A 24,251-nucleotide genomic window follows, 5' to 3' on the forward strand; every position below is an offset into this window, starting at 1 on the left:
GAAATGGAGTCTCCCTTTGCAATGCACCCTGGGCAGGGCTGGTCATTGACTCGGGGGCGTGCTGGAGATTATTTCAGCGCCACCTTCTTTTGCATAGTCATGATGGGGGTGGGGAGCTGTACCCTCCCCTGTGGGCGCATGGCAGGGCGAGGGAGCCCCAGAGGGCTGGCAGGGGCCGGGAAGGATCAGCAGGCAGCCGAGACTGGAAAGGCAGGGAGGGGACTGGTTAGCGTAGGGCAGTGGTCTCCAACCTTTTCACACCCAAGATCACTTTTTGAAAGTAAGGGCAACCTAGGAGCTATTCCCGCCCCTTCCCCAAGGCCCCGCCCCACTCACTCCACCCCCCCCCCATCACTCGCTCTCCCCCGCCCTCACTCATTTTCATGGGGTTGGGGTGCAGGAGGGGGCTCTGGCTGAGCCTGGGGCAGGGGTGTAGGAGGGGGTGAGAGGTGCAAGCTCTGGGAGGGAGTTTGGGTGCAGGAGGGGACTCTGGGCTGGGGCAGAGTGCTGGGGTGCAGAAGAGGGTGCGGGGTGTGGGCTCTGGGAGGGAGGGTCAGGGCTGGGGCAGAGTGTTGGGTGCAGGAGAGGGTGGGTGTGCTGGCTCTGGGAGGGGGGTCAGGGCTGGGGCAGAGTGTTGGGTGCAGGAGAGGGTGGGTGTGCTGGCTCTGGGAGGGGGGTCAGGGCTGGGGTTTGGGGTACAGGAGGGGGTTCAGGGTGCTTTTATCCAGGAGGGGGCTCAGGGTTGGGGTGCAGCCTCCCGCCGGGCAGCATTTACCTCTGGCGGCTCCCGGTTGGTGGTGCAGCGTGGCTGCCGCTAAGGCTGTGCTTTGGATGATTTTGTTAGCTGTTAAAAAAAAGGCAGCGAAACTGAGAGACGAGAAAGAACTGGGGGGCTCTCAGCAGCTTTTCTGGGGTCCCAGCTTCCCCCTTTGCTCCCGGACCGTCTCTGAGCCGGTGTCGCTCATTCCTCACCTGTGTGGGCGCCTCTCAGGATCTCCCTCCCCTCAGAGCCCTGGAGATCCAGGACCCTCGGCTCTTCCCCTTGCTCCATCTGGGAGATCTCAGGGATGGGGAAGGAAACTGATGAGACAGTGCTTTGTTAAATCTCCCCTGAAGGGCTCAATATCCTGACCCTGTTCTCTGATGGGGGCACATGGGTGCTGCACTGTAGGGGTGACAGTCTCTGTGCTGCTGGGTTTGGGAGCTGCAGGGCCTGATCTCCCAGAAATGTAAGGGTTTGAGGAAGAGCCCTGGGCTCCATCCCCAGCTCGGGGAGGGGAGTGGGGTTTAGTGGGATAAAGTGGGTGTGTGGGGGCTGGGAGTCAAACCCAGGTATGTCAAAGTCCTACAGCTCCTAATCCCTGAGCAGCAGTAGCTCCTCACCCAGCGAGATGAGAGTCTGCTAGTTCTCCTGCATGACGTCCCTGTAGAGCTGCCTCTGCCCTTCCTCCAGGAGCCCCCACTCCACCTGGGAGAAATACACGGCCACCTCTTCAAACAGCACCTAGAACCGCAAGGGACCCTACTCAGCACCTGCTGGTCCCCAGTGCCGGAGCAGGAACTAAGGGGGTGGGAATAGGCTGCGGCTAGGATTCTGTCCCACAATTAGTGCAGCCCCCTTTGCAAGGGACTCTGGGAAATGGAGCTTCTCTTTGCAGTGCATGGTAGGGCAGGGTTGGCCATTGATTCCGGGCCTGCTGGAGATTTCAGATCCAGCTCCTCTTGCATATTTATGACGGGGTGGAAAGCTGTAACTCTCTACTCCCCATGTCACAGACACTGCCCAGGACTCCTGGGTTCCAGCCCCAACTCTGCAGTGCTTAATTTGTGCCAGGGCTGAGCCCCGGCACCTCTAGGCTTGGGCAGTTCAGAGCCCTAGCACCTCTGGGCTTGCTGCATCAGTTATGAACGTAAAAAAAAAATTGCTTGAGCCCTGGCACCACTTTCATTACAATTTGAGCACTGCAACTCTGAGAGGGGCATGGGGTGAGTGGATTAGAGGAGGGGGTGACCAGAGGGGAAGTCCTTGGGTGACACTGGGCTCCTGAGCTCGCAGTCAGCCAGCTAATGGTGGGTGATATGGAAAAGCATTGCCTTCGACTGATTTTACAAGTACCAGGAATGGAAGAGAGAACAGAGCTAGATAGCGACTAGCATACTTGAAATATTCCACATCGTAATATCTTGGGGCCCCGGTAGAATCTGCCTGAGGAACATTCACTCATGTAGGCCTGGTCCACACGTATTTTATAGATGGGGAAACTGAGGCACAGAGCAGGGAAGAGACTGGTATACAGTCATATAGTGAGACAGTGCTGGCAACAGCTATCTAGCTAAGATACATCAGTGGGGACCAGAGAAGTAGTATCTGAGTGCCTCACTATTTGTAATGTATTTATCCTCACAACACCCCCTGCGAGGCAGGGCAGAGCTATTATCCCCATAGTACAGATGGGGAAACTGAGGCACAGAGCAACTAAGAGCCAGCTCCTCAAAGGTTTTTAGGTGCCTAAAGATGCAGAGAGGTGCCTAGTCTTGAATTAAGTAGGCACCTAAATACCTTTGGGGATCTGGCTGTGATGACTTGCCAAAGGCCACATAGACAGTCTGCGGTGAAGCAGGGAATTGGAACCAGTCAGTGGGCCATCCTTCTTCTCTTAGAAAATAGAACCCAGGAGTCCTGAGGCTTACTGATGCTTCCCCCATATGATTCCCCCCACATCCTGTGTTGGTGCAGCACCTTCATAATGCGGTCCTGGCTCATGACTGGGGCTCCTAGGTGCTACCATAATACATCAGTGACACTACACCCCATATTCGTCATAGAGATATTGTTATATGAATATGGCATAACTAAGATATGTTTTATGCAAGATGGGTCATGTACGGTATCATTGGAAAGGTGATGATGTACTGAGTATGATTATCCTATTTGTATGCATGTATCATTTCTGTATCTGAAGTTTTGATTATTGACTATGTAACAATTACAACTGTGTTTACACTTGGGGAATGCCCACTCCACAGTAGGCAATCAACCTAGACGGGCCATTAGGGAGAACAATAGGACTCTGAAGATGCTAATTTCCTACCTTCCTGGGATGCTGCTTTGACACTGCTTTGATCATGTCACCTGGTACTGGACCCCATCTTGGACTACTAGTATTTTTCCACTAATAGGGGATGGGGACCAAACTAGGAAACAAAGGATTCCCGCCATATATAAATCCTATTTAGGGCAGGGAAGTGAGTTAATCTTGATTGGTTCTTCACTGAATCCCCGCCCAGGATGACTGCTGAAAACACCTAAGAGTGATTGGGGGAAGAAAGGCCTGGACCCAGGCTAGAAGGTGTCTGGCCTGTGAATGGAATATCTGGCCGTTCTAAGCTGCAAGAAAGAGAAGTTTGTCTTCAAGAAACTCTGCAAACTGCTTAAAACAACATTTAGGGTGAGAAATTACTACTTGTAGCCAGTTTCTTTAGTGTATTAAGGTTAGTTTGCATATTTTATTTGCTCAGTAATCTGCTTTGATCTGATAGCTATCCCTTATAATCGCTTAAAATCTATCCTTTGTAGTTAATAAACTTGTTTTGTTTTCTCTAAACCAGTTTGTGCAATTCATAACTGGGGCCAAAAAGCTTTGCATATCTTCCTCCACATTGAAGGAGGGGGCGATTTCCATGAGCTTATGCTGTACAGACTTCTGAGCGGTGCAAGACAATACAATTTTGGGTTTACAGTCCAGAGGGGATGTGCTCTTGAGTGCTGGGAAATTCCCGAGCTGAGTCGTCCCACACAGAGCTGATCTCAGTGTCTGTCTTTCTGCAGCTGGGTGTGGCCCTACCTGTGTGTGTGCTAGAGGAGGCTTGAGGGCCTGGTTTAGCAGGAGAGGGTGCGGGAGCCCAAGCCGGTGGAACAGGTGGGCTCAACGGTACTGCAGTAAGATCAGATGGCACCCTGGAAGCGGGGGGCCACCCATCACAACACCTAATAAATAACATACAGTATCAAACACAGTGCGGTCCTGACCAGTGCTCCTAGGTGTTACCATAATCCACCTAATAAATAATGTACAGCATCCACCATGGTGTGGTCCTGGTGCCTGATTGAGGCTCCTAGGTGTTCCAATAATATGTGCTACCTCTGATTGGTCCATCTTCTGTATGGACCCTCTGATGTATCTCCCATACGGTCCAGATACCGAGCACTATGCGAGCACTGTGCTTCTCCCTCCAATTCCCTCTCTCTCACACACACACTTACTTCTTCCATGTAATGAAAGAGAGGGTTGGCCACAGCCAGGCGATCCACTCAATTTATTGTGAGCTGATGGCTCATATTGATGCCACCGGTGGCGGGGGGGGGGGGGGGGGGGGGGGGGGAGGGCGTGACGGAGAGATATCAGTGCTTGTTTTCACCTCTCAGCCCAGCTGAATGGGACCTGAGAGAACACAGGGCAGTAGAAACCCAGAGGTTATGGGTTTGAGCCCCATGAATAGACCAACCAAGGGAGTATGGGTACATAATCCAGTGACCCTCAGGCTAGCTGTAACCTGTGCTAACGGGGTGCCTATGTCCCTCCCTAACAGCTAAATGATGGGCTTGTCAGTGCCTCTTAGGCAACACGTCCTTTATTGCTGACAGGAGGGAGGCAGAGGTCTAGAAACAGAGTTACTAGGCTCAACCCCCGGTGGGGAGAGGTGAGACACAATGTAGTGATGTGCCCCATGGGGGCCACCAGGCCAGGAACCCAGCTGGCTGCAGTGGGAACTGGCTCCACGATCTGCCACTGCAGACCCTCAGCCTGATGGGGTGGCACATCCCTCCAAAGGCCACTGAGGTTTGATCAGTGACCCCTATCCTATAGGGCTGTGGTTTTCAAACTTTTTTTCTGGTGACCCAGTTGAAGAAAATTGTTGATGCCCGTGACCTAACGGAGCTGGGGATGAGGGTTTTGGGATGTGGGAGGGGCTCAGGGCTGGGACAGAGGGTTGGGGTGTGGGAGGGGATCAGGGCTCTGGGCTGGGGGTGCAGGCTCTAGGGTGGGGATGAGGGGTTTGAGGTGCAGGAGGGGCTCTGGGTTTGGGGGGGACGCAGGGCTGGGGCAGGGGATTGGGGTGCGGACTTACCTCGGTCAGCTCCCGGTCAGCGGCGCAGTGGGGGTGGGAAGGCAGGCTTCCTGCCTGTCCTGGTACCGCGGACTGCGCTGCGCCCCAGAAGCGGCCATCAGCAGATCCGGCTCCTAGGCGGAGGCACGCAAGTGGCTCCACGTGGCTCTCGTGCACAGGCACCACCCCCCCAGCTCCCATTAGCTGGTTCCTGGGCGACGGGAGTGCGGAGCTGGTGATTGGGGCGGGGGCAGTGCGTACAGCCACACGGTCCCCCCGCCTAGGAGCTGGACCTACTACTGGCCACTTCCAGGGCGCAGCGTGTTGTCGGAACAGGCAGGGGCTAGCCTGCCTTAGCCAGGCAGCACCGCCCACGGGACTTTTAACGGCCCGCTCGGCGGTGCTGACCAGAGCCGCCGAGACCCAGCGCCTTACATTCCATGACCCAGTAGCGGGTCGCGACCCGCAGTTTGAAAACCACTGCTACAGGGCCTCTCAGCCAGGGCCGCAGGGAGATGGCAGACCTTTATCCTGAGGCAGTGGCATGTCCCCTCTGCATTCCACTGGCACAGGACCCCAGCCAGATCAGTGACATGTATCCCCTGGGTTCTCCAGGCCAGGACCCCAGCTGAATGCAGTGGGATGTGGCTGCATGATCCACCACTGGAAACCCTCAGCCGGATGCAGTGGTACGTCCCCCCGTGGGTTAATGGGGCAGGACCCCAGGGAGACATGTCTCCATAAGCCACCTTTGCAGACTCTCAACTTGATGCAATAGCTGAGGCTCCCGGGACAGGACCCCAGCTGGAGACAGCAGCAGGTTCTCCCCATCCGAAGGAGCGTGAGTGTTTGCAGCAGCCTCCCTGCCCTGCATCAAGTGCTCCTGCAGCCAATGAAGGGGAAGCAGTGCTCGCTGGTGTGGGCCCCCTGGTGCCGGGCCAATGTGGAGCTCTGGGCGAAGGCCTTCCCACAGTCGGGGCACTTGTAGGGGCGCTCGCCGGTGTGGGTGCGCGAGTGTTCAGAGAGGTAGGAGCTCTGGCTGAAGCCCCTCCCGCACTGGCTGCACAGGAAGGGGCGCTCGCCCTTGTGGGCCCGCTGGTGGCGCAGCAGCGAGGAGCTGTGGCTGAAGCTCTTCCCGCACTGCAAGCAGGTGAAAGGTTTCTCTCCCGTGTGGATGCGCCGGTGCCGCAGCAGGCAGGTGCTGGAGATGAAGCTCTTCCCGCACTCAGCGCACTTGTAGGGCTTCTGGCCCGTGTGGATGCGCTGGTGCCGCACCAGGTGTGAGCTGTGGCCAAAGCGCTCCCCGCACTCGGGGCATTGGTAGGGTCTCTCACCTGTGTGGATCCGCTTGTGCTGCAGCAGGTTGGAGCCACGGCTGAAGCTCTTCCCACAGTCGGGGCAGCGGTAGGGCCGCTCGCCTGTGTGAGTGCTCTGGTGCTGGATCAGAGCCGAACTCCAGCTGAAGCTCTTGCCGCACTCCCCACACCGGTAGGGGCGCTCCCCGGTGTGGATGCGTTGGTGCTCCAGCAGGTGGGAGCGCCAGCTGAAGGCCTTCCCGCAATCAGGGCATTCGTAGGGTCTCTCCCCCATGTGTGCTCGCCGGTGGGTTAGGAGGTTTGTGCTCTGGCTGAATCCCTTTCCGCAGTCGGGGCAGTGGTAGGCTTGCTCCCCCTGCTGCATCCCCACTGGGACCCCGAGTGCCCACAAGCCTCTTCCCTCCTGGAGAGCTCCCTGCTGCCACCCTGCCCCGCTGGCATTTCCCAACTTGGCACTCCAGGATGTCCAGTGAGGCTCTGCTTCCACAGGCCCTTCCTGCCGGGGATTCTCCTCACCTGCTGTCCTGGCACCTGCTGGGAGTGAGAGAACATACACAGATGCGAAGGCCAGAAGGGACCATGGTGATCACCTAGTCTGACCTCCTGTGTAACTCAGGCTGGAGCAGTTCAGTCAGTGACTCCTGCATCTAACCCAGCTTCTGCTTTCACTAGAGTGAAATGACTCCAGGTGATGGCGAACCCACCAACGCCCTTGGTCACTTACCCCAGTGCTTCATTCCCCGGCCCGCACCTTACTTCTAGTCTGAATGTGTCTCACTTCAGCTCCCAGCTGCTGAATCTTGCTCTGTCTTTGGCAGCTAGATTGAAGAGCCCTCTGCTCTGAGCCATATCCTCCCCTCAGAGGGACGAGTGGTGTCAAGTCACCTCCTCTTGGAAAAACATAATCGATTGAGCGTCTTTGTGGCCCCAGCTGAAAGCAGGTTACCCAGACCTCACATCCTTCTCATGGCTCTTCTTTGAACCCCCTCCACTTTCCCAATGCCCTTTCTCGAAGGGCAATACCAGAACTGGACACAGCCTCCTGTAATGGTCTTCCCCATGCCCTATGCATGATTTAGTTGGTGTTGGTCCTGCTTTGAGCAGGGGGTTGGACTAGATGACCTCCTGAGGTCTCTTCCAACCCTGATATTCTAGGATTCTGTACAGAGGTGATAACCCCTCCTGGCCACTGCTGGATAATTTCCCTGTTCATGGGTCCATGGATCGTCTTACCCTCCTAGCCAGAACATTGCACCTGGAGCTCAGGCTTTCACTAGGTTTCCATCGAGGCCCCTAGGTTCTTTACAGGGTCACCGTTTCCCAGGATACAACCCCGCTCCCCATCTCCACGGGTCTCTGGTGTCTCTCACCTGTGGGGGCGCCTCTGGGGATCTCCCTTTCCTGGGAGCCCTGGAGATCCGGGACCCTCGGCTCTTCCCCTGGCTCCGTGCGGGGGATCGTGGCCTGGCCAGGGAATCCTGCTCGGGGGAAAGAAAGGGGAGAGACGGGGCTCGGTGAAACCTCCCCCCGGGGCTCGGTGCAGAGAACGCGCCCGGGCTCTACCGAACTCAGCTGCACAGAAAACTCCTTCCCCCGCTGCACCGACCCCCACCCCACCCCGCCTCCCAGCGGGCTGGCGGGGGGGCGGGTCTCTCCAGCCCCAGCTGGGGGTCAGCGCCCATCCCCCTGTCGCTGCGGCCGCTTCCTCCCGGCAGCGATCTCCTGCCTCTGCAGCTGTGTCTCTGCTTCTCCCCTGCCCCCGGGGTCCCCACTCACCGCCCGGCCGGGGCGAGTCCCGCCTGGGCGCTGTGGGGCGGCAGCCGGCGACTGGCCCCTGCGCGCACACGGGCTGGGGTGCCCGGGAGGCTGGGACAGGAAGGTCCCTGCGCGATCACAGCCCCGCTCATCCTGGCTCCGCTCTAGTCCGGGGTGCTTCCGATCTCTATGTTTTTAACCCAGGGAGTTGCCGGATACGGTATTAGGAAAAGGCTCCTAACATGGAGAGAGTGGGGTGGTCAGATCTCGAGCCCCTGGGGAAGACACTACAAACTAGACCAGCGTGGGGAGCAATGGGGTGCCCTCTCCCCAGGGGATGTGCCCAGGGAGAGGTACCAGGCGGTAGATTCCCCTCTGGGTGCTCTCTAGGGATTGGAGAGGAAACACATGGGATCAGAAGTACCGGCTCCCTTAAGGGCTCAGAGTCCTGTGTCCCAGTTAATGTGCCCTTGTCCCACCGTGCCAGCCACCACCCATGGGTCCATTCTCCAGGGACAGATGGAGCAAAGAACAGGTGGAGAAGCATCCCAGCAGACGTGGAAAGTTCCTCTCCATAACGGTGTTCTTGATCTCAAATTAAACCCCAGCCCTTGATCAGTCTCCTCTTCTGTAGTCCTGCTGGAGACCTCCTGGGAGGCCCCAGAGATGTGGGGTGGGAGCTGGGAGTGAAGGGCTCTGACCTATCGCTCCTTTCAGCTCCTGAAGTGACCTATATTCTATGCTAGAGGGTCCCACACTTTGTTTCTTCTGTTCGCCAAGTTCTTTGCACCCACCAGGGCTTCCTCATAGATTCCAAGGCCAGAAGGGACCAGTGTGATCATCTTGTCTGACCTCCTGGATAACACAGGCCAGAGAACGGCTCCAAAATAATTCCTAGAGCAGAGCCTTTAGAAATACATCCAATCTCGATTTAAAAATTGTCAGTGATGGAGAATCCAGCACAACTCTTGGTAGATTGTTCCAGTGGTTAATTACTCTCAGTGTCAAAAATTTACACCTTATTTCCAGTCTGAATTTGTCTAGTTTCAACTTCCAGCCATTGGATCATGACAGACCTTTCTCTGCTAGACTGACGAGCCCATTATTGAATATTTGTTCATCGTGTAGGTACTTACAGACTATGATCAAGTCACCCCCTAATCTTCTCTTTGGACAGTTAAATAGATTGAGCTCCTTGAGTCTGTCACTATTAAGGCAGGTTTTCTAATCCTTTAATCATTCTTGTGGCTCTTCTCTGACCCCTCTCCAATTTATCAACATCCTTCTTGAATTGTGGGTTCCAGCACTGGACACAGGATTCCAGAAGTGGTAGCACCGCTTCCAAATGCAGAGATAAAATAACCTCTTTACTCCTATTCAAGATTCCTCTGTTTGTGCATCCCTCCACATCCCCGACAAGCTCCCTGTGTACCACCCTCCCAGCCCCCTCTATTTCAGGGACTACCTGAACCCTGGCCCTATCCCAGGAGCTCTGTGTCCCCCCTGATTGCCCCCTCTTCCCCATGCCAGGGGCTCTGTGTCCCTCCCCAACACTCCCATGCCAGGGGCTCTATTTGTCTCCCCCATCTCCCTCTTTTCCCCATGCCAGGAGCTCTGTGTGACCCCCATTTACCCCCTACTGGTTGTCCAATTGATGCCCTGGAGTTAAGGGTAAGATCTCATTTTGCTCAGTCAACAGGCTTGGGTTGTGGGACGCCACTTCCACCAGGGATAAAGCAGCACAAGGAGGAGGCGACAGAATCATTTGTAAATGATGCGAAAGCTTCCTACTTGGTTAGTTATTTCTATTACAACCACACTCACAGGCCCACCCCAGATCAGGGCCCCATTGTGCTGGACGCAGCACACACCCAGAGCAAGAACAGTCCCTGCCCCAAAGGGCATACAAGGGAAAACAGAAAGGGCAGGAGGGTAAACTGAGGCACAGAGAGGGGAAGGGACTTGCTGAAGGACACACAGCCAGTCAGTAGCCGAGGCAGGAATACAACCCAGATCTGCTGACTTTGAGGACCATGTGGTCTCTTAGCCTTCGTTCTGCCTGCCTTGATACGTTTATGTGAATCCTTCATTTTGTGTCTCTATCACTCTCTGCCGCCCACAGCTGGGCCGACAGGGGTGAGGGATTCGTAGTTTATAGCCAGAAGGGACCATTCTGGCCACCCGGCCTGACCTCCTGCATAATCCCGGCCAACGAACCTCACTGTGTGATTCCTGCAGCCAGCCCAGAACTCCTGGTGGCTCTAGAGTGGAACTTTTACAGACAGTCGTCCAGTCTTGGTGTAAAGACTCCAAGTGATGGGGAATCCACCACACCCCTTGGTGAGTTGTTCCAGTGGTTAATTCCCCCCACTGCTAGAAATTCACACCTTATTTCCAGTCTGAATTTGTCTCCCTTCAGCTTCCTGCCATTGGATCTCATTTAGCCTTTGACTGCTACACTGAAGACCTTTCTGCTATCAGAATTCTCCTCCCCATGTAGGTACTGGGATCCAGTCATCGACTCATCTTCTCTTGGATAAGCTAAATAGATCAAACTTCTTTAGAGGCTCACTACAAGGAAGGTTTCCCAGACCTCACACTGTTTTTGTGGCTCTTTTCTGAACGTTTCCTAATTTGTCAACATCCCTTCTGAAAGGTGCATTCCAGAACTGGACGCAGTCTCCTACAATGCTCTCCCCAATGCCGCATACAGAGGTGTTACCCACTCTCCGTTGCTACTCGATATTCCCCGGTTTATAGAACCAAGGATCACATTACTCTCTTAGCTAGAGCATCACACTGGGAGCTGATGGTCAGCTGGTTATCCGCCAGGACCTGTAAGTCCTTTTCAGAGTCACTGTGTCCCAGGATACAGTCCTTCACCCAGTAAATGCAAAATACATTCTCATAGTTCCTGAATGTACAGCATTGCATTTGGCTGTGTTAAAACACATCTTGTTGAGACCATCCCAATTATCCAAGTGATCCCAGTCAGTCTGTATAACTGCTATGGCCCAGGTCCAGCAGGATACCAGAGAGCCACCAACCACTGCCCCCTACCTGGTGTGGACTCTCTGGTGTCTTTTCAGCTGGGAGCTCCGTAGGAAGCTCTTCCAGCACTGGGAGCATCTGTAGGGTCGCTCCCCCGTGTGGATCCGCTGGTGCCGGATCAGCAGGGAGCTCTGGTTGAAGCACTTTCCACACTCAGGGCATTTGTATGGTCGTTCCCCCGTATGGCTGATCTGGTGGCGGCTGAGGCTTGAGCTCTGGCTGAAGCTCCTCCCACATTCAGGGCATTTAAAAGGTTTCTCGTCCCAGTGGATCCTGCGATGGGTGAAGAGGTTGGAGCTAAGGTTGAAGCTCTTTCCGCAAACCAGACACTTGTAAGGCCTCTCACCCGTGTGGATCCGCTGGTGCCGGATCAGGGCCGAGCTCACCCCAAAAGCCTTCCCACACTCCCCACATTTGTAGGGTCTCTCGTCCATGTGGATGCGCTGGTGCTGGGCCAGGTGGGAGCTGTGGCCAAAGCTCTTCCCGCAGTTGGCACAGCTGTAGGGTCGCTCCACCCAGTGGATGCGCTGGTGCTGGAGAAGGTTGGAGCTCACACCAAAGCTCTTCCCGCAGTCGGGGCATTTGTAGGGTCGCTCCCCAGTGTGGCTGATCTGGTGCTGGACAAGCTGGGAGCTGAAGTGGAAGCTCTTCCCACACTGGGCACATTTGTGGGCTCTCTCCCCCGTGTGGATCCTGCGATGGCGGCTTAGGTTCGAGCTCAGGCTGTAGCTCTTGTTGCACTCGTGGCATTTGTAGGGTTTCTCCGCTGGGGTGGAGGCCAGTGGGGCGAGATCATTAGGTCTCTGCCCCGGGGGGGGGGCTCCCTGCTGTTGTCCTGCCCCACAGGCATCATCTCCCTGCTTGAAACAGTGGGACATCCCATGCAGCTTTGCTCCCGCCAGGCCTTCCTGCTTGGGGTTGTCCTTGTCTGTCCTGGCAGCTGCTGGGACAGAGCGCGAATCCAGCCGGGGCTGGCTCCCTGCGCCGGGGTGAGAAGGGATAACAAAGGGGTTTGTCACTGAGCAGTAAACATGAGGGTAAGAAGCACCCCACCCCCCCAAACCCTTCCCTGAGGGGAGTGGAGGGGCCGGGGCTGCCCCAACATCCCAGCTGAGAAAGGCTGGGGGAGGGGAGGGCTCCTGCCGGGGGGGGATCCGGGAGTGACACCTGCCATGAGGACAGGGACCTGCTGGGGACGACACTGACCAGACAGAACTGGGGGGGGGGGGCTCCCGCTGGCTCGGCTGGGACCCCGGCTTCCCCCTCACTCCCAGCCGGTGTGGCTCATTCCTCACCTGGGGGGGCGCCCCTGGGGGTCCCCCGTTCCTGGGCGCCCGGGAGACCGGGAGATGCGGGGGATCGCGCCCGGGCCGGGGAGCGCTGCAGCCGGGGGCTCGGGACCCAGGTGTCCGGGGCCGGGACAGGAAGGTCCCTGCGCGATCGCAGCCCCCTCCTCCGGGCTCCGCTCTAGTCCGGGGCGCTGCCGAGCTCTATGTGTTTAACCCGGTGACTCGCCGGAGGCCGGGGAAAGCGGAGCGCGCCCGGGGTGGGCAGAGCTCGAGCCCCCCGGGAAGGCACCGCAGAGACTAGACCAGCCTGGGGAGCGGTGGGGTGCGCTCCCCCAGGGCACGTGCCCAGGGAGGGGTAGCAGGCGGTAGAGTTCCCCGTGGGTGCTCGCTAGAGATTGGAGAGGGAGCGGATGGAATCCGAATTACGGGCTCCCTGGGGATCGGGGGTCCCGGGTCTCAGTCAAAGTGCTCTTCTCCCGCCGCGGGGCGAAGCCCAGCTGGAGCGAGCAGCTCCTCCGGCTCCACGCGGCCTGACCCCCCCGCAGGGTAACCGCAGCAGGAGGAGACAGGGGGACGGGCCATTTCCCATGGAATGTTGGGGTCTAGCCGTTCCATGGCGGGGGGGGGAGGTTGGGCTCTGGAGGTTCTGTGGCAGTTGGGTGGAATGTTGGGAACTGGAGGTTCTGTGGCAGTCGGGTGGGGGTGGGGGGAAATGTTGGGATCTGAAGGTTCTGTGGCAGTCGGGTGGGGGTGGGGGGAATGTTGGGATCTGGAGGTTCTGTGGCAGTTGGGTGGAATGCTGGGGTCTGGAGGTTCTGTGGCAGTTGAGTGGGGGATGCTGGGGTCTGGAGGTTCTGTGGCAGTCGGGTGGGGGTGGGGGGAATGTTGGGATCTGGAGGTTCTGTGGCAGTTGGGTGGAATGTTGGGGTCTGGAGGTTCTGTGGCAGTCAGGTGGGGGGTGCTGGGGTCTGGAGGTTCTGTGGCAGTCGGGTGGGGGATATTGGGATCTGGAGGTTCTGTGGCAGTTGGGTCGGGGGTGCTGGGATCTGGAGGTTCGGTGGGAGGTGCTGGGATCTGGAGGTTCTGTGGCAGTCGGGTGGGGGATATTGGGATCTGGAGGTTCTGTGGCAGTCGGGGGAGGGGGATATTGGAATCTGGAGGTTCTGTGGCAGTTGGGTGGGGGGTGCTGGGGTCTGGAGGTTCTGTGGCAGTGGGGTGGGGGATATTGCTATCTGGAGGTTCTGTGGCAGTCGGGGGGGGAGTGTTGGGATCTAGAGGTTCTGTGGCAGTTGGGTGGAATGTTGGGATCTGGAGGTTCCATGGCAGTTGGGCATGTCGTGGTTTGGTGTCTCTGGGGCAGTTGGGTGGGAGGCTGGGGCCTGAGGTGGACAGGGGGTCACAGGCGTGAGGTAAATACCTCAGTCACAAACCCTGGGGGGAACTGAGGAGGCAGAAATGTCTCAGGGATTCATGGCCCCTGCTGTCACTGAGCCCACTGTTTTGTGGGAACTGTGGTCAAGCGCACACCTGTCTGTTCCTATCTGAGCTGAGACCCAACTCATTTCACACTAGGCCTAATGAACACAGTAAATGAGATTCACACACTAAGGTCCTGGCCTGTATCCCATTCCCTGCCCCCCTGAGCCAGCCAGTCCCCAACCTAGAGGGGAAGGTCCCGTATCCCATTCCCCCCAACACCCTCACCCTCCGAGCCACCCTCTCCCCTGCTCTGAGGCTGCTCGGAGCCCTTAGAAGGGAAAGGCTGCACGTCCCATTCCCAGACCTGAGAACAGAGGGGACAGTCCCTGTCTGTATAAACCCAGGGAGGCTCCTTTTGATTCATCTCTGGGTCCCTCAATCCTGGAGAGATATAGACAGATTGTAGGGAGCCTAGGGCAAAGCAACAGACATGATCAGAGGCTGTGGGGACCAGTTTACAAGGGGAGAGGAAAGGAGTCAGCTGAGTGGGGGATATACAAAATAGGGTGGTGCTGGGATCTGAGGGTTTGAATCCCAGTCTGGGGCCCTTTGCCTGCCTTGGTTCAGGAACAGTGGAAATTCCCAGCTCCCTGGTCACGATATGCAAAGAAAGCTCCAAGTCTGGACGCTTCTATTGTCAAAAGAAGTTAAGAGATGAGCTAAAAATCCCTCCTCTATCCCCAGATCATCCCCATTGAGCCCCATCCCACTTTTCATGGCCTCTTGTACAAAAATGCCACAGACTCAGTAAGGTTAAGGCCAGAGGCTGGAGAGCTGAGAGATGTGTAAACTACGGTTTTTAGCTACTTCAGTGGAAAGAGCATGGTTTAAAATGATAACACACAGTCCTTTCCTCTCAGGTGTGCCTTAAGCATCAGAGTTTATTGGAAACAGACAAATGCAAAAACAACAACCAACCCCGCCCCCCTCCGCCCCAGCTCACCTGCGCCTCTGCTCCGCCTCCTCCGCGAGCGTGCCGCGTGCCCGCTTTTTCCCCCTCCCTCCCACGCTTGCTGCCGTGAAACAGCTGTTTTGCGCGGCAAGCGCTGGGAGGGATGGGGGAGGAGGGGGAACGCAGCGTGCTCAGGGGAGGAGGTGGGGCCGGGGTGGGGATTTGAGGAGGGGTCCAATGGGGCAGGGAGGGGGCGGAGTTGGGGCAGGGACTTTGGGGGAAGGGGTTGGAATGGGGGGGAGTGCGAGCACCCACCGGTGCCATGAGAAGTTGGCATTTATGTTGGGCTAGATGGACCATTGGTCTGACCTAGTATGGGTATTCTTATGTAGAGGTGGCTGAAACTGGGAAACTGCCAGGAGCAGGGGTGCCTGAGACCCCCGGGGTGGGGTGGCCCTGAAGCCTGGGGCCAAGACTGAGTTAAGGCTGTTTCCTGGTCTGTGTGCTAATCTCTGTCAAAGAAATAGACCTCCTTGAAAAGACTGGGTGTGGCAGGGCACGCTTTAGAGTTGGGGACAACGCCAGCAAGATGACACGCTGGCAAACCTTGAACAAGGAAGCCTTCTCCAAAGTGTCTGTGATGAACATGAGAATGTTGGTAAATACTTCTATGATTGATATGCATGCATGCTTCAGTTTCTTAGCATATGATATACTGTCAGAGGGTCCCCCTGAAGTCACGTCAATTTCCCCTCCCCTAAAGTCCCTCCCCGCAGCTGGGTTGCGTCTGCTTGGTGTGGGTCCGCTGGTGCTTCATGAGGGCGGAGCTGTCTCTGAAGCCCTTCCCGCAGTCGGTGCATTTGTAGGGCCGCTCACCTGTGTGGGTGCGCCGGTGCTTGTTGAGCTTGGAGCTGTCGATGAAGCGCTTCCCGCACTCGGTGCACTCGTAGGGCCGCTCGCCCCGGTGGATCCGCCGGTGCTGCATGAGCGACGAGCTCTGGTTGAAGGTCTTGCCGCACTCGGGGCAGCTGTATGGTCTCTCTCCAGTGTGGATGCGCCGGTGCTTGATGAGGTTGGAGCTCTGGCTGAAGCTTTTCCCGCAGTGGCCACAGCTGTAGGGTTTCTCTCCGGTGTGGATGCGCCGGTGCTGGCTCAAGTTGGAACTGCTGCTGAAGCTCTCGCCGCACTCGGCACAGGTGTAGGGCTTTTCGCCCGTGTGTGTGCGGACGTGCTGGGCAAAGGATCCCAGGCTGAAGCTCTTCCCGCACTCGCTGCAGATGAAGGGCTGCTCCCCAACGTGGGTGTGATAATGCTTCACCAGGGTGTAGTTGCGGTTGAAGCTCTTCCCGCACTTGGTGCACTGGTAGGGCCGCTCGCCCGTGTGGATGCGCTGGTGCTGGAAGAGGTGGGAACTCCGGATGAAGCTCTTCCCGCACTGGCCGCACTTGTAGGGGCGCTCCCCGGTGTGGATGCGCTGGTGATCGATGAGGTTGTAGCTGAGGACAAAGCACTTCCCGCACTCGGTGCATTTGTAGGGTTTCTGGCCCGTGTGGATGCGCTGGTGCTGGACCAGGTGGGAGCTCTGGCTGAAGCTCTTCCCACAGTCCGAGCAGCTGTAAGGACGTGCCTCAGCCTGGGCTTGGTTGTGCTCTGTCACCACCCTGATGTCCATCTCATCCGGAGATATCGCCTCCGTCTCCTGCTGCCGTCCAACTCCGCTGGCCTCTCCCTGCTCAGCACTCCAGGACATCCCACAAGGCTCCCTTCCTGCAGGCCCTTCCTGCTCGGGATTATCCTCCTCCATCCCAGCACCTATTGGGAGAGAGGGAGAATCCAGGCAGGGCTTGTTCCCTGTGCCAGGGAGAGACAGGGCACAAAAAGGGGCAGAAAATCTGAAAAGCAGGAAATGAATCCCCCGCAAATCCTTCCCCAGAGGAGAGCGGAGGGGCTGGTTCTGCCCCAATGGCCTGGCTGAGCCCCCAGAGAATGGCTGGGGGAGGGCAGGGGACAGGGACCTGCTGGAGATGACCCTGAGCGAGACCAGACAGAGCTGTGGAGGGCTCCAGGCGGCTTTGCCGGGATCCCTTCACTCTCGTAAATTGCCAAACTAACCCAAGTTATTCGATGCCAGTTTTGCCACTTCCAGGCTCCCCCAGCTTTGTGGATCACTGACACCAGCCCTACGGGTTTGGGGTGCGGTTCTTTGGCCTGGGTTTGGCAGGAGGTCAGAGTAGCCGACCAGAATGGCCCCTTCTGGCCTTCCCCATCTATGGCTCTAGCATGGCACCCTGGGGTGCTGACTGTTAGTTCATGGAGACTCCCCAAGTCCTCGTCACTCCTTTGTCACCTGTGCAAGTGAGGGCCAGGGTCTCCCTTTCCTCGGCGCCCTGGAGATCCCGGGCACACGGCTTGTCCCCGCGCTCCGTCCCGGAGATCCCGGGGTCAGGGACCAGGAATCCTGCCTGCAGGGGAGGAAAGAGGGGGGAGTCCTGCTTTGATAAATTACCATTAAACCCTTCAAAACTTCCCCAGGCGCTGGCTGCGTTGGGGGGACTCTGCTGGTCCCAGCTGCATTTCGGGGAGCCCCGATCCCCTCCTCCCTGCAGCCCCTTCCTCCAGGCAGCGATTTCCTGCCCCCTGCTGCCCTTTCTCTCCCTCCCCTGCGTCCCCACTCACCCCCCGGCCGGGCCATCCCCTCGGCCCTCAGCAGGGACTCACCCCTGGGCACGCAGGGGGACGGGGGAAGCCGGCCTGGGAGGGACCCAGGTGTCCGGGGGCTGGGACAGGAAGGTCCCTGCGCTATTACAGCCCTACCTAAGCCAGCCCCGGCTCCGCTCTGGGAAGCTGGGCTTGAATTTCTCTATTATATTAACACTGAAATCTCCAGTCAGCAGGAAATTATTTTTCTTCAGTTCCTTCCATCCCTGTTTCCGCAATGACTCAGAGAACAGTCCGGAGGAGATCCGGCCATGGAACCCAGGAGTCCTGACGCCCAGCCCCGCCCCCGCGGCAATGCACTCGACCCCCCTCTTCTCCCACAGGGCGGGCTACAGCCCAGGAGCCCTGGCGCCCAGCCCCCTGCTCTGCCCACTCAGCTCCCAGAACTGCGATCAGAACCCAGGAGTCCGAGCGTTAGCCACTGCCGTGCTGGCTCCCAGGCTGCTCTTCAGGTAGCTTGAAATGCCCCTTTCAGGAGAAGCCTGCTCAATGAGAGGCTCCCCACACCTGTTATTCGCCCTTCACCTGGGTAGCCCCGGGAGTGCTGCAGGCACAGGTGCCAGGTGGGTGCAGACAGGGGAGGAGAGAGCAGGGGCTGCGGGTCGGGAGTTTGGGGCACAGGGGGGCGCTGGCAGGGCTGTGGGGGCGGGGGGAGCCCAGGGCTGGGCTAGCAGGGGCGGGATTGGGGGGGCGCTGGTGGGCGGCTGGGCTAGCAGGGGCGGGATCGGGGGGCGCTGGGGGGCGGCTGGGCTAGCAGGGGTGGGGGTCGGGGGGCGCTGGGGGGCGGCTGGGCTAGCAGGGGCGGGATCGGGGGGCGCTGGGGGGCGGCTGGGCTAGCAGGGGTGGGGGTCGGGGGGCGCTGGGGGGCGGCTGGGCTAGCGGGGGGGGATCGGGGGGCGCTGGGGGGCGGCTGGGCTAGCAGGGGCGGGATCGGGGGGCGCTGGGGGGCGGCTGGGCTAGCGGGGGGGGATCGGGGGGCGCTGGGGGGCGGCTGGGCTAGCGGGGGGGATCGGGGGGCGCTGGGGGGCGGCTGGGCTAGCAGCGGTGGGGGTCGGGGGGCGCTGGGGGGCGGCTGGGCTAGCGGGGGGGGATCGGGGGGCGCTGGGGGGCGGCTGGGCTAGCAGGGGGGATCGGGGGGCGCTGGGGGGCGGCTGGGCTAGCGGGGGGGGATCGGGGGGCGCTGGGGGGCGGCTGGGCTAGCGGGGGGGATCGGGGGGCGCTGGGGGGCGGCTGGGCTAGCAGCGGTGGGGGTCGGGGGGCGCTGGGGGGCGGCTGGGCTAGCGGGGGGGATCGGGGGGCGCTGGGGGGCGGCTGGGCTAGCAGGGGCGGGATCGGGGGGGGCTGGGGGCGGCTGGGCTAGCAGGGGGGGATCGGGGGGCGCTGGGGGGCGGCTGGGCTAGCAGGGGCGGGATCGGGGGGCGCTGGGGGGCGGCTGGGCTAGCAGGGGCGGGATCGGGGGGCGCTGGGGGGCGGCTGGGCTAGCAGGGGCGGGATCGGGGGGCGGCTGGGGGGCGGCTGGGCTAGCAGGGGCTGCGGGTCGGGACTGGGGGGCGCCGTGGCAGATGCACGTGTACCAGCCCCTTCATTCAGTCCCTGTCTCTGACATAAGCGGATTGGCTCCGGGTGACACACGTGGGGACGTGACGCCAGCAGACGGGACAGGATCTCAGGCCCGATGGATCCCCCGCGCTCCCAGCTGGAGCCCGGTCCCTGCCCCGGTTCCCAGCCGGGGGGCGGAGGCCGGCGGCTCCCCCGGGGCTCCCCGGACCAGCCGCTGCCGGAGCCCCGCGGGCGGCAGGACATGGGTACGGCGGGGCTGGGCGGCGGGGCGCGAACCGGGTCCGGCGGGGCTGAAATCGGGAGTCGCTGGAGCCGCAGAGCTGGGCTCCGTGTGTGCTGCTGGAACAGACTCGGCGAGTGCTTGTGTCTCGTGCCCCAGGGGCTGCCCGCAGGGTTCACGTGCCCCAGATCATGGGGGAGCAGCAGAGAGATGGCTCCGTGGGGCTGGGAGCTGTGCCAAGGGGGCTGGCGATCCCAGCAGCCGCCCATGTGCCCCAGGACGAGCATGACCCCAGCAGGGCCCTCTGGATGTTGTGCCAGCCACGGGTCTCCAGCAGAGCGATTTGCTCCATAGGGGGCCATGCACGGGTCCCCGTGGGGCTATGCCCTGGCCTCTGACCCCCCCTGTCCTCCCCACAGATCGGCCTGCCCTGGGCGAGGAGGGGAGCGGCCTGGCACAGGAGCTGGTGGTCGCTGCGGCTGGCTACCAGGTGAGATGCGCAGCGGGATGTGCTATCGGACAGTGAGCACTGCACCTTCCCCCTGGATCCTGCTCCACAGACTCCCCCTTTGGGCTCTCCCAGCTGTGCCCCTCGCTGCCCGCCCTCCGATCCAGCGCTGGGGGCCGTGGCTGGAGCGGCAGGTGCTGAGCGGGGTCCCTTCTGGTTCCAGGCGCCGGTGGGGTTCGAGGAGGTGGCCGTGTATTTTTCCCGGGAGGAGTGGGGCCTCCTGGACGAAGGGCAGAGGCAGCTCTACAGGGACGTCATGCAGGAGAACTACCAGACTCTCATCTCGCTGGGTGAGGCGCCGTTGCCCCTCGGGGATCAGGAGCTGATGTAGCGGGGAGCCCTGGACAGCTTCGGCTCAGGGCTCTTCCCTGGCCCCGTAGATTTCTGGGGGATTGGCCCCTGCCCCCAACCCCACAGGAGAGACTGTCAGCCCCACATTGGAAGGGGATTCACATGGGGTAGTTTGATCCCCTCCCCCAGGGCTCTCCAGGGCACAGGTGGCTGCATGTCCTTGCTCCAGTTCACACAGGCACTGAATCCCTGTATCCCCCTCCCAAGGCAGCTCCGTGCCCAGCCGGGGTTCTGCTCTCTCTGCCGGGCTAGGAACGTCCCAGCAACTCCCTGAGCCATTCGGGCCTCTCACTGTGTGTTGAGATCCCTGACTCCCTTATGGGGGGCACAGCCCATTTCCCCCAGGCATTAACCTGCCCCAAGGGTCCCTGTGAACATATCCTCCCCCACGCCCCCCAGCAGAGAACGGGGCTGGGGTTAAAATGAGAGCGTGTTCTCTGCACCGAGACCTCCAGGGAAACTTCACGAAGCGTCGTCTTGCCTGTTTCCTTCCCCTGAGCAGGATTCCCTGTCCCGGCCGTGATCCCCAGGATGGAGCGAAGGGAAGAGCCGAGAGTCCCTGATCTCCAGGGCTCCCAGGAAAGGGAGAACCTGATGGTCATTTGCACAGGTGAGAAAGGAGTGACGCTGGCCCAGAGACCCTCCACGAACTAACAGCCAGCACCCCAGGGTGCCATGCTAGAGCCATAGATGGGGAAGGTCAGAAGGGACTGTTCTGGTCAGCAAGCCTGACGTCGCACCCCAAACCCATAGGGCTAGTGTCAGTGGTCCACAAGCTGGGGGAGCCTTGAAGTGGCAAAATTGGCATCAAATAATTTAGGTTAGTTTGGCAATTTATGGGAGTGAAGGGATCCCAGCAAAGCTTCCTGGAGCCCTCCACAGGACTCGCTCAATGTCATCTCCAGCAGGTCCCTGTCCTCCTGACACATGTCACTCCCGGCTCTCGCCCACCCTGCCTGACCCCTGGGAAGAACCCTGCCCTCCCCCAGCCATTCTCTGGGGGCTCAGCAAGACCATTGGGGCAGAACCAGCCCCTCCGCTGTCCTCTAGGGAGGGGTTTGCAGGGGATTTGTTTCCCGCTTTTCAGATTTTCTGCCCCCTTTTGTGCCCTGTCTCTCCCTGGCACAGGGAACAAGCCCTGCCTGGATTCTCCCTCTCTCCCAGTAGGTGCTGGGATGGAGGAGGATAATCCCGAGCAGGAAGGGCCTGCAGGAAGGGAGCCTTGTGGGATGTCCTGGAGTGCTGAGCAGGGAGAGGCCAGTGGAGTTGGACGGCAGCAGGAGACGGACACGATATCTCCGGATGAGATGGACATCAGGGTGGTGACAGAGCACAACCAAGCCCAGGCTGAGGCACGTCCTTACAGCTGCTCGGACTGCGGGAAGAGCTTCAGCCAGAGCTCCCACCTGGTCCAGCACCAGCGCATCCACACGGGCCAGAAGCCCTACAAGTGCACCGAGTGCGGGAAGTGCTTTGTCCTCAGATATAACCTCATCGATCACCAGCGCATCCACACCGGGGAGCGCCCCTACAAGTGCGGCCAGTGCGGGAAGAGCTTCATCCGGAGTTCCCACCTCTTCCAGCACCAGCGCATCCACACGGGCGAGCGGCCCTACCAGTGCACCAAGTGCGGGAAGAGCTTCAAATGCAACTACACCCTGGTGAAGCATTACCACACCCATGCTGCAGAGCAGCCTTGCTTCTGCAGTGAGTGCGGGAAGAGCTTCAGCCTGGGATCCTTCGCCAAGCACATCCGCACGCACACGGGCGAAAAGCCCTACACCTGTGCCGAGTGCGGCGAGAGCTTCAGCAGCAGTTCCAACTTGAGCCAGCACCAGCGCATCCACACCGGAGAGAAACCCTACAGCTGTGGCCACTGCGGGAAAAGCTTCAGCCAAAGCGCCAATCTCATCAAGCACCGGCGCATCCACACCGGAGAGAGACCCTACAGCTGCCCTGAGTGCGGCAAGACCTTCAGCCAGAGCTCGTCGCTCATGCGGCACCGGCAGATCCACCGCAGAGACCGGCCTTACGAGTGCACCGAGTGCGGGAAGTGCTTTCGCTGCAACTCATCCCTGATGAACCACCAGCGCATCCACACCGGGGAGCGGCCCTACAAGTGCCCCGAGTGCGGGAAGGGTTTCATCAATAGGTCCAGGCTCACCAACCACCGGCGCACCCATACTGGAGAGCGGCCCTACAAATGCACCGACTGCGGGAAGGGCTTTGGAGACAGCTCCGCTCTCATGAAGCACCTGAGGACGCACACCAAGTAGACACCCAGCAGATGGAGGGGGGGCACTGGTGGCCCTCTAGAGAGTGAAATTGACATGTCCTGGGGAACAGGGGCCACTACAGAGGGGGACATTAATGTGCCTTCCAGGGGCGCTGGGGGGGACAAGGGCACCTTTATAGAGAGTAAATTGGCTTCCTCTCTTCTCACCCCCACTGCTCAGCAAGACATACCAATCCATCTCGGAAGCCTTGGCTCCTACCCGCAATGCATGCCAGTGCACTAGAAGCCCCCTTTTCCCCCCTCCAGTGGATGAAGGTGCTGATGGCCTCTGTGAAGATCCCAAAATGGCAGGAAGAGTGAAGGTAACTTGTTCAGCTTTGATGTGTAGATTTGTAGAGACAAAATAAGCAAACATAGTGAGGTATAGTGATTAGGGCTGGGGGTCAGGACTCCTGGGTTTGGTCCTTAGAAAGGGGAATGGGGTCTAGGGGTGATATCAGAGCGGGCTGGGAGAATCAGGACTCCTGGGTTCCAGCCCCAGCTCTGTCACTTGACCTCTCTGGGCCTCTCTTTGTACAATGGGAATAATGATACCCATATTATTCTTTATTTGATGACAGGTTTCAGAGTAACAGCCGTGTTAGTCTGTATTCGCAAAAAGAAAAGGAGTACGTGTGGCACCTTAGAGACTAACCAATTTATTTGAGCATAAGCTTTTGTGAGCTACAGCTCACTTCATCGGATGCATACTGTGGAAAGTGTAGAAGATCTTTTTATACACACAAAGCATGAAAAAATACCTCGCCCCACCCCACTCTCCTGCTGGTAATAGCTTATCTAAAGTGATCATTCTCCTTACAATGTGTATGATAACCAAGGTGGGCCATTTCCAATCATACACATTGTAAGGAGAGTGGTCACTTTAGATAAGCTATTACCAACAGGAGAGTGGGGTGGGGGGAGGTATTTTTTCATGCTTTGTGTGTATAAAAAGATCTTCTACACTTTCCATAGTATGCATCCGATGAAGTGAGCTGTAGCTCACGAAAGCTTATGCTCAAATAAATTAGTCTCTAAGGTGCCACAAGTACTCCTTTTCTTTATTTGATGAGTAATTCTCTAAGCAGAAGTGGCTCTCAATTGACCTGCTTTGTTCATGCTCTGAGTTGGCTGCAGAGCATAGATCTCTCGGTCTTTTCTTAGTCTGGTTTGCAGTAGTTAAGATCCACAATTGATCTCTCATTTCTCTCAACCAACCAGGAGAAGAAATTTAAAGGCATCCTGGAAAGGGAAATAAAACTGGGGATTGTGCCCCTCAATTTTGCTACTTTATGATGCACAAAGCAAAGCCTGGGGAAGGGGCAGAGGGAATCAACCTGCTTGGGGCTTGTACATTAGACATTTGGGAGTTGTATAACTTGGAAGTCTCTTGGGAAGACTGGAGAACTGGGTCTGATCAGTTAAACCTGACTGAATGTGGAGAATGGCTTTAAAACATAAGTTAAGAGTTTTCAGTAGCAATCTCAGAGGACCTCCATTGTGTGAGATATTTTGGAGGCCTAATTTTCAGGTGGAAGTGCTCAGCATTGTCTCAAAATTGGGCCCCCTTAATCATTAACAGTTGGGCACCGCCTGTCACCATTGAAAGTTTTGATATAAATTTTTAACAATGAGGATTTTTCTCCAATATGCTCCTGGGATAACTGAGTTAGATAAGTGTCAACAAAGTGAGCCTGTCAGATTCTTTGCCTGTGTTAATATATATGT

At 58.3% G+C, this 24,251-nt stretch overlaps 3 protein-coding genes across 4 annotated transcripts in view; 1 reads left to right on the forward strand and 2 right to left on the reverse strand.

Annotated features, from left to right (window-relative positions):
• The window catches only part of LOC119566362 (zinc finger and SCAN domain-containing protein 2), a 558,782-nt gene extending 541,131 nt beyond the window's left edge, over positions 1–17,651 (reverse strand). Inside the window, exon 1 of one of the 2 annotated variants that reach the window (XM_037899111.2) lies at positions 17,568–17,651. The gene's annotated coding sequence lies outside the window, so the exon portion shown is untranslated. The remainder of the gene's footprint in view (positions 1–17,567) is intronic. The other variant, XM_043549228.1, reaches the window with a different exon arrangement.
• Positions 5,309–17,703, reverse strand: LOC114022525 (zinc finger protein 850). The gene is given in 4 exon segments (XM_043549246.1): positions 5,309–6,780; positions 11,231–11,996; positions 15,683–17,353; positions 17,610–17,703. Coding segments are annotated over 3 exon segments (2,577 nt in total). The 5' UTR covers positions 16,696–17,353; positions 17,610–17,703; the 3' UTR covers positions 5,309–5,982.
• A 91-nt stretch (positions 17,704–17,794) lies between these two features.
• The window catches only part of LOC102935347 (zinc finger protein 850), a 123,326-nt gene continuing 116,869 nt past the window's right edge, over positions 17,795–24,251 (forward strand). Inside the window, 6 exon segments of the mRNA XM_043549175.1 lie at positions 17,795–18,172; positions 19,219–19,414; positions 19,809–19,879; positions 20,061–20,187; positions 20,751–20,858; positions 21,377–22,520. Coding sequence (XP_043405110.1) covers positions 19,285–19,414; positions 19,809–19,879; positions 20,061–20,187; positions 20,751–20,858; positions 21,377–22,520 — 1,580 coding nt within the window. The 5' untranslated portion in view covers positions 17,795–18,172; positions 19,219–19,284.

The sequence above is a fragment of the Chelonia mydas genome, chromosome 6 (genome assembly GCF_015237465.2).
Source record: "Chelonia mydas isolate rCheMyd1 chromosome 6, rCheMyd1.pri.v2, whole genome shotgun sequence".
In the NCBI taxonomy this organism is placed as follows: domain Eukaryota; kingdom Metazoa; phylum Chordata; order Testudines; family Cheloniidae; genus Chelonia; species Chelonia mydas.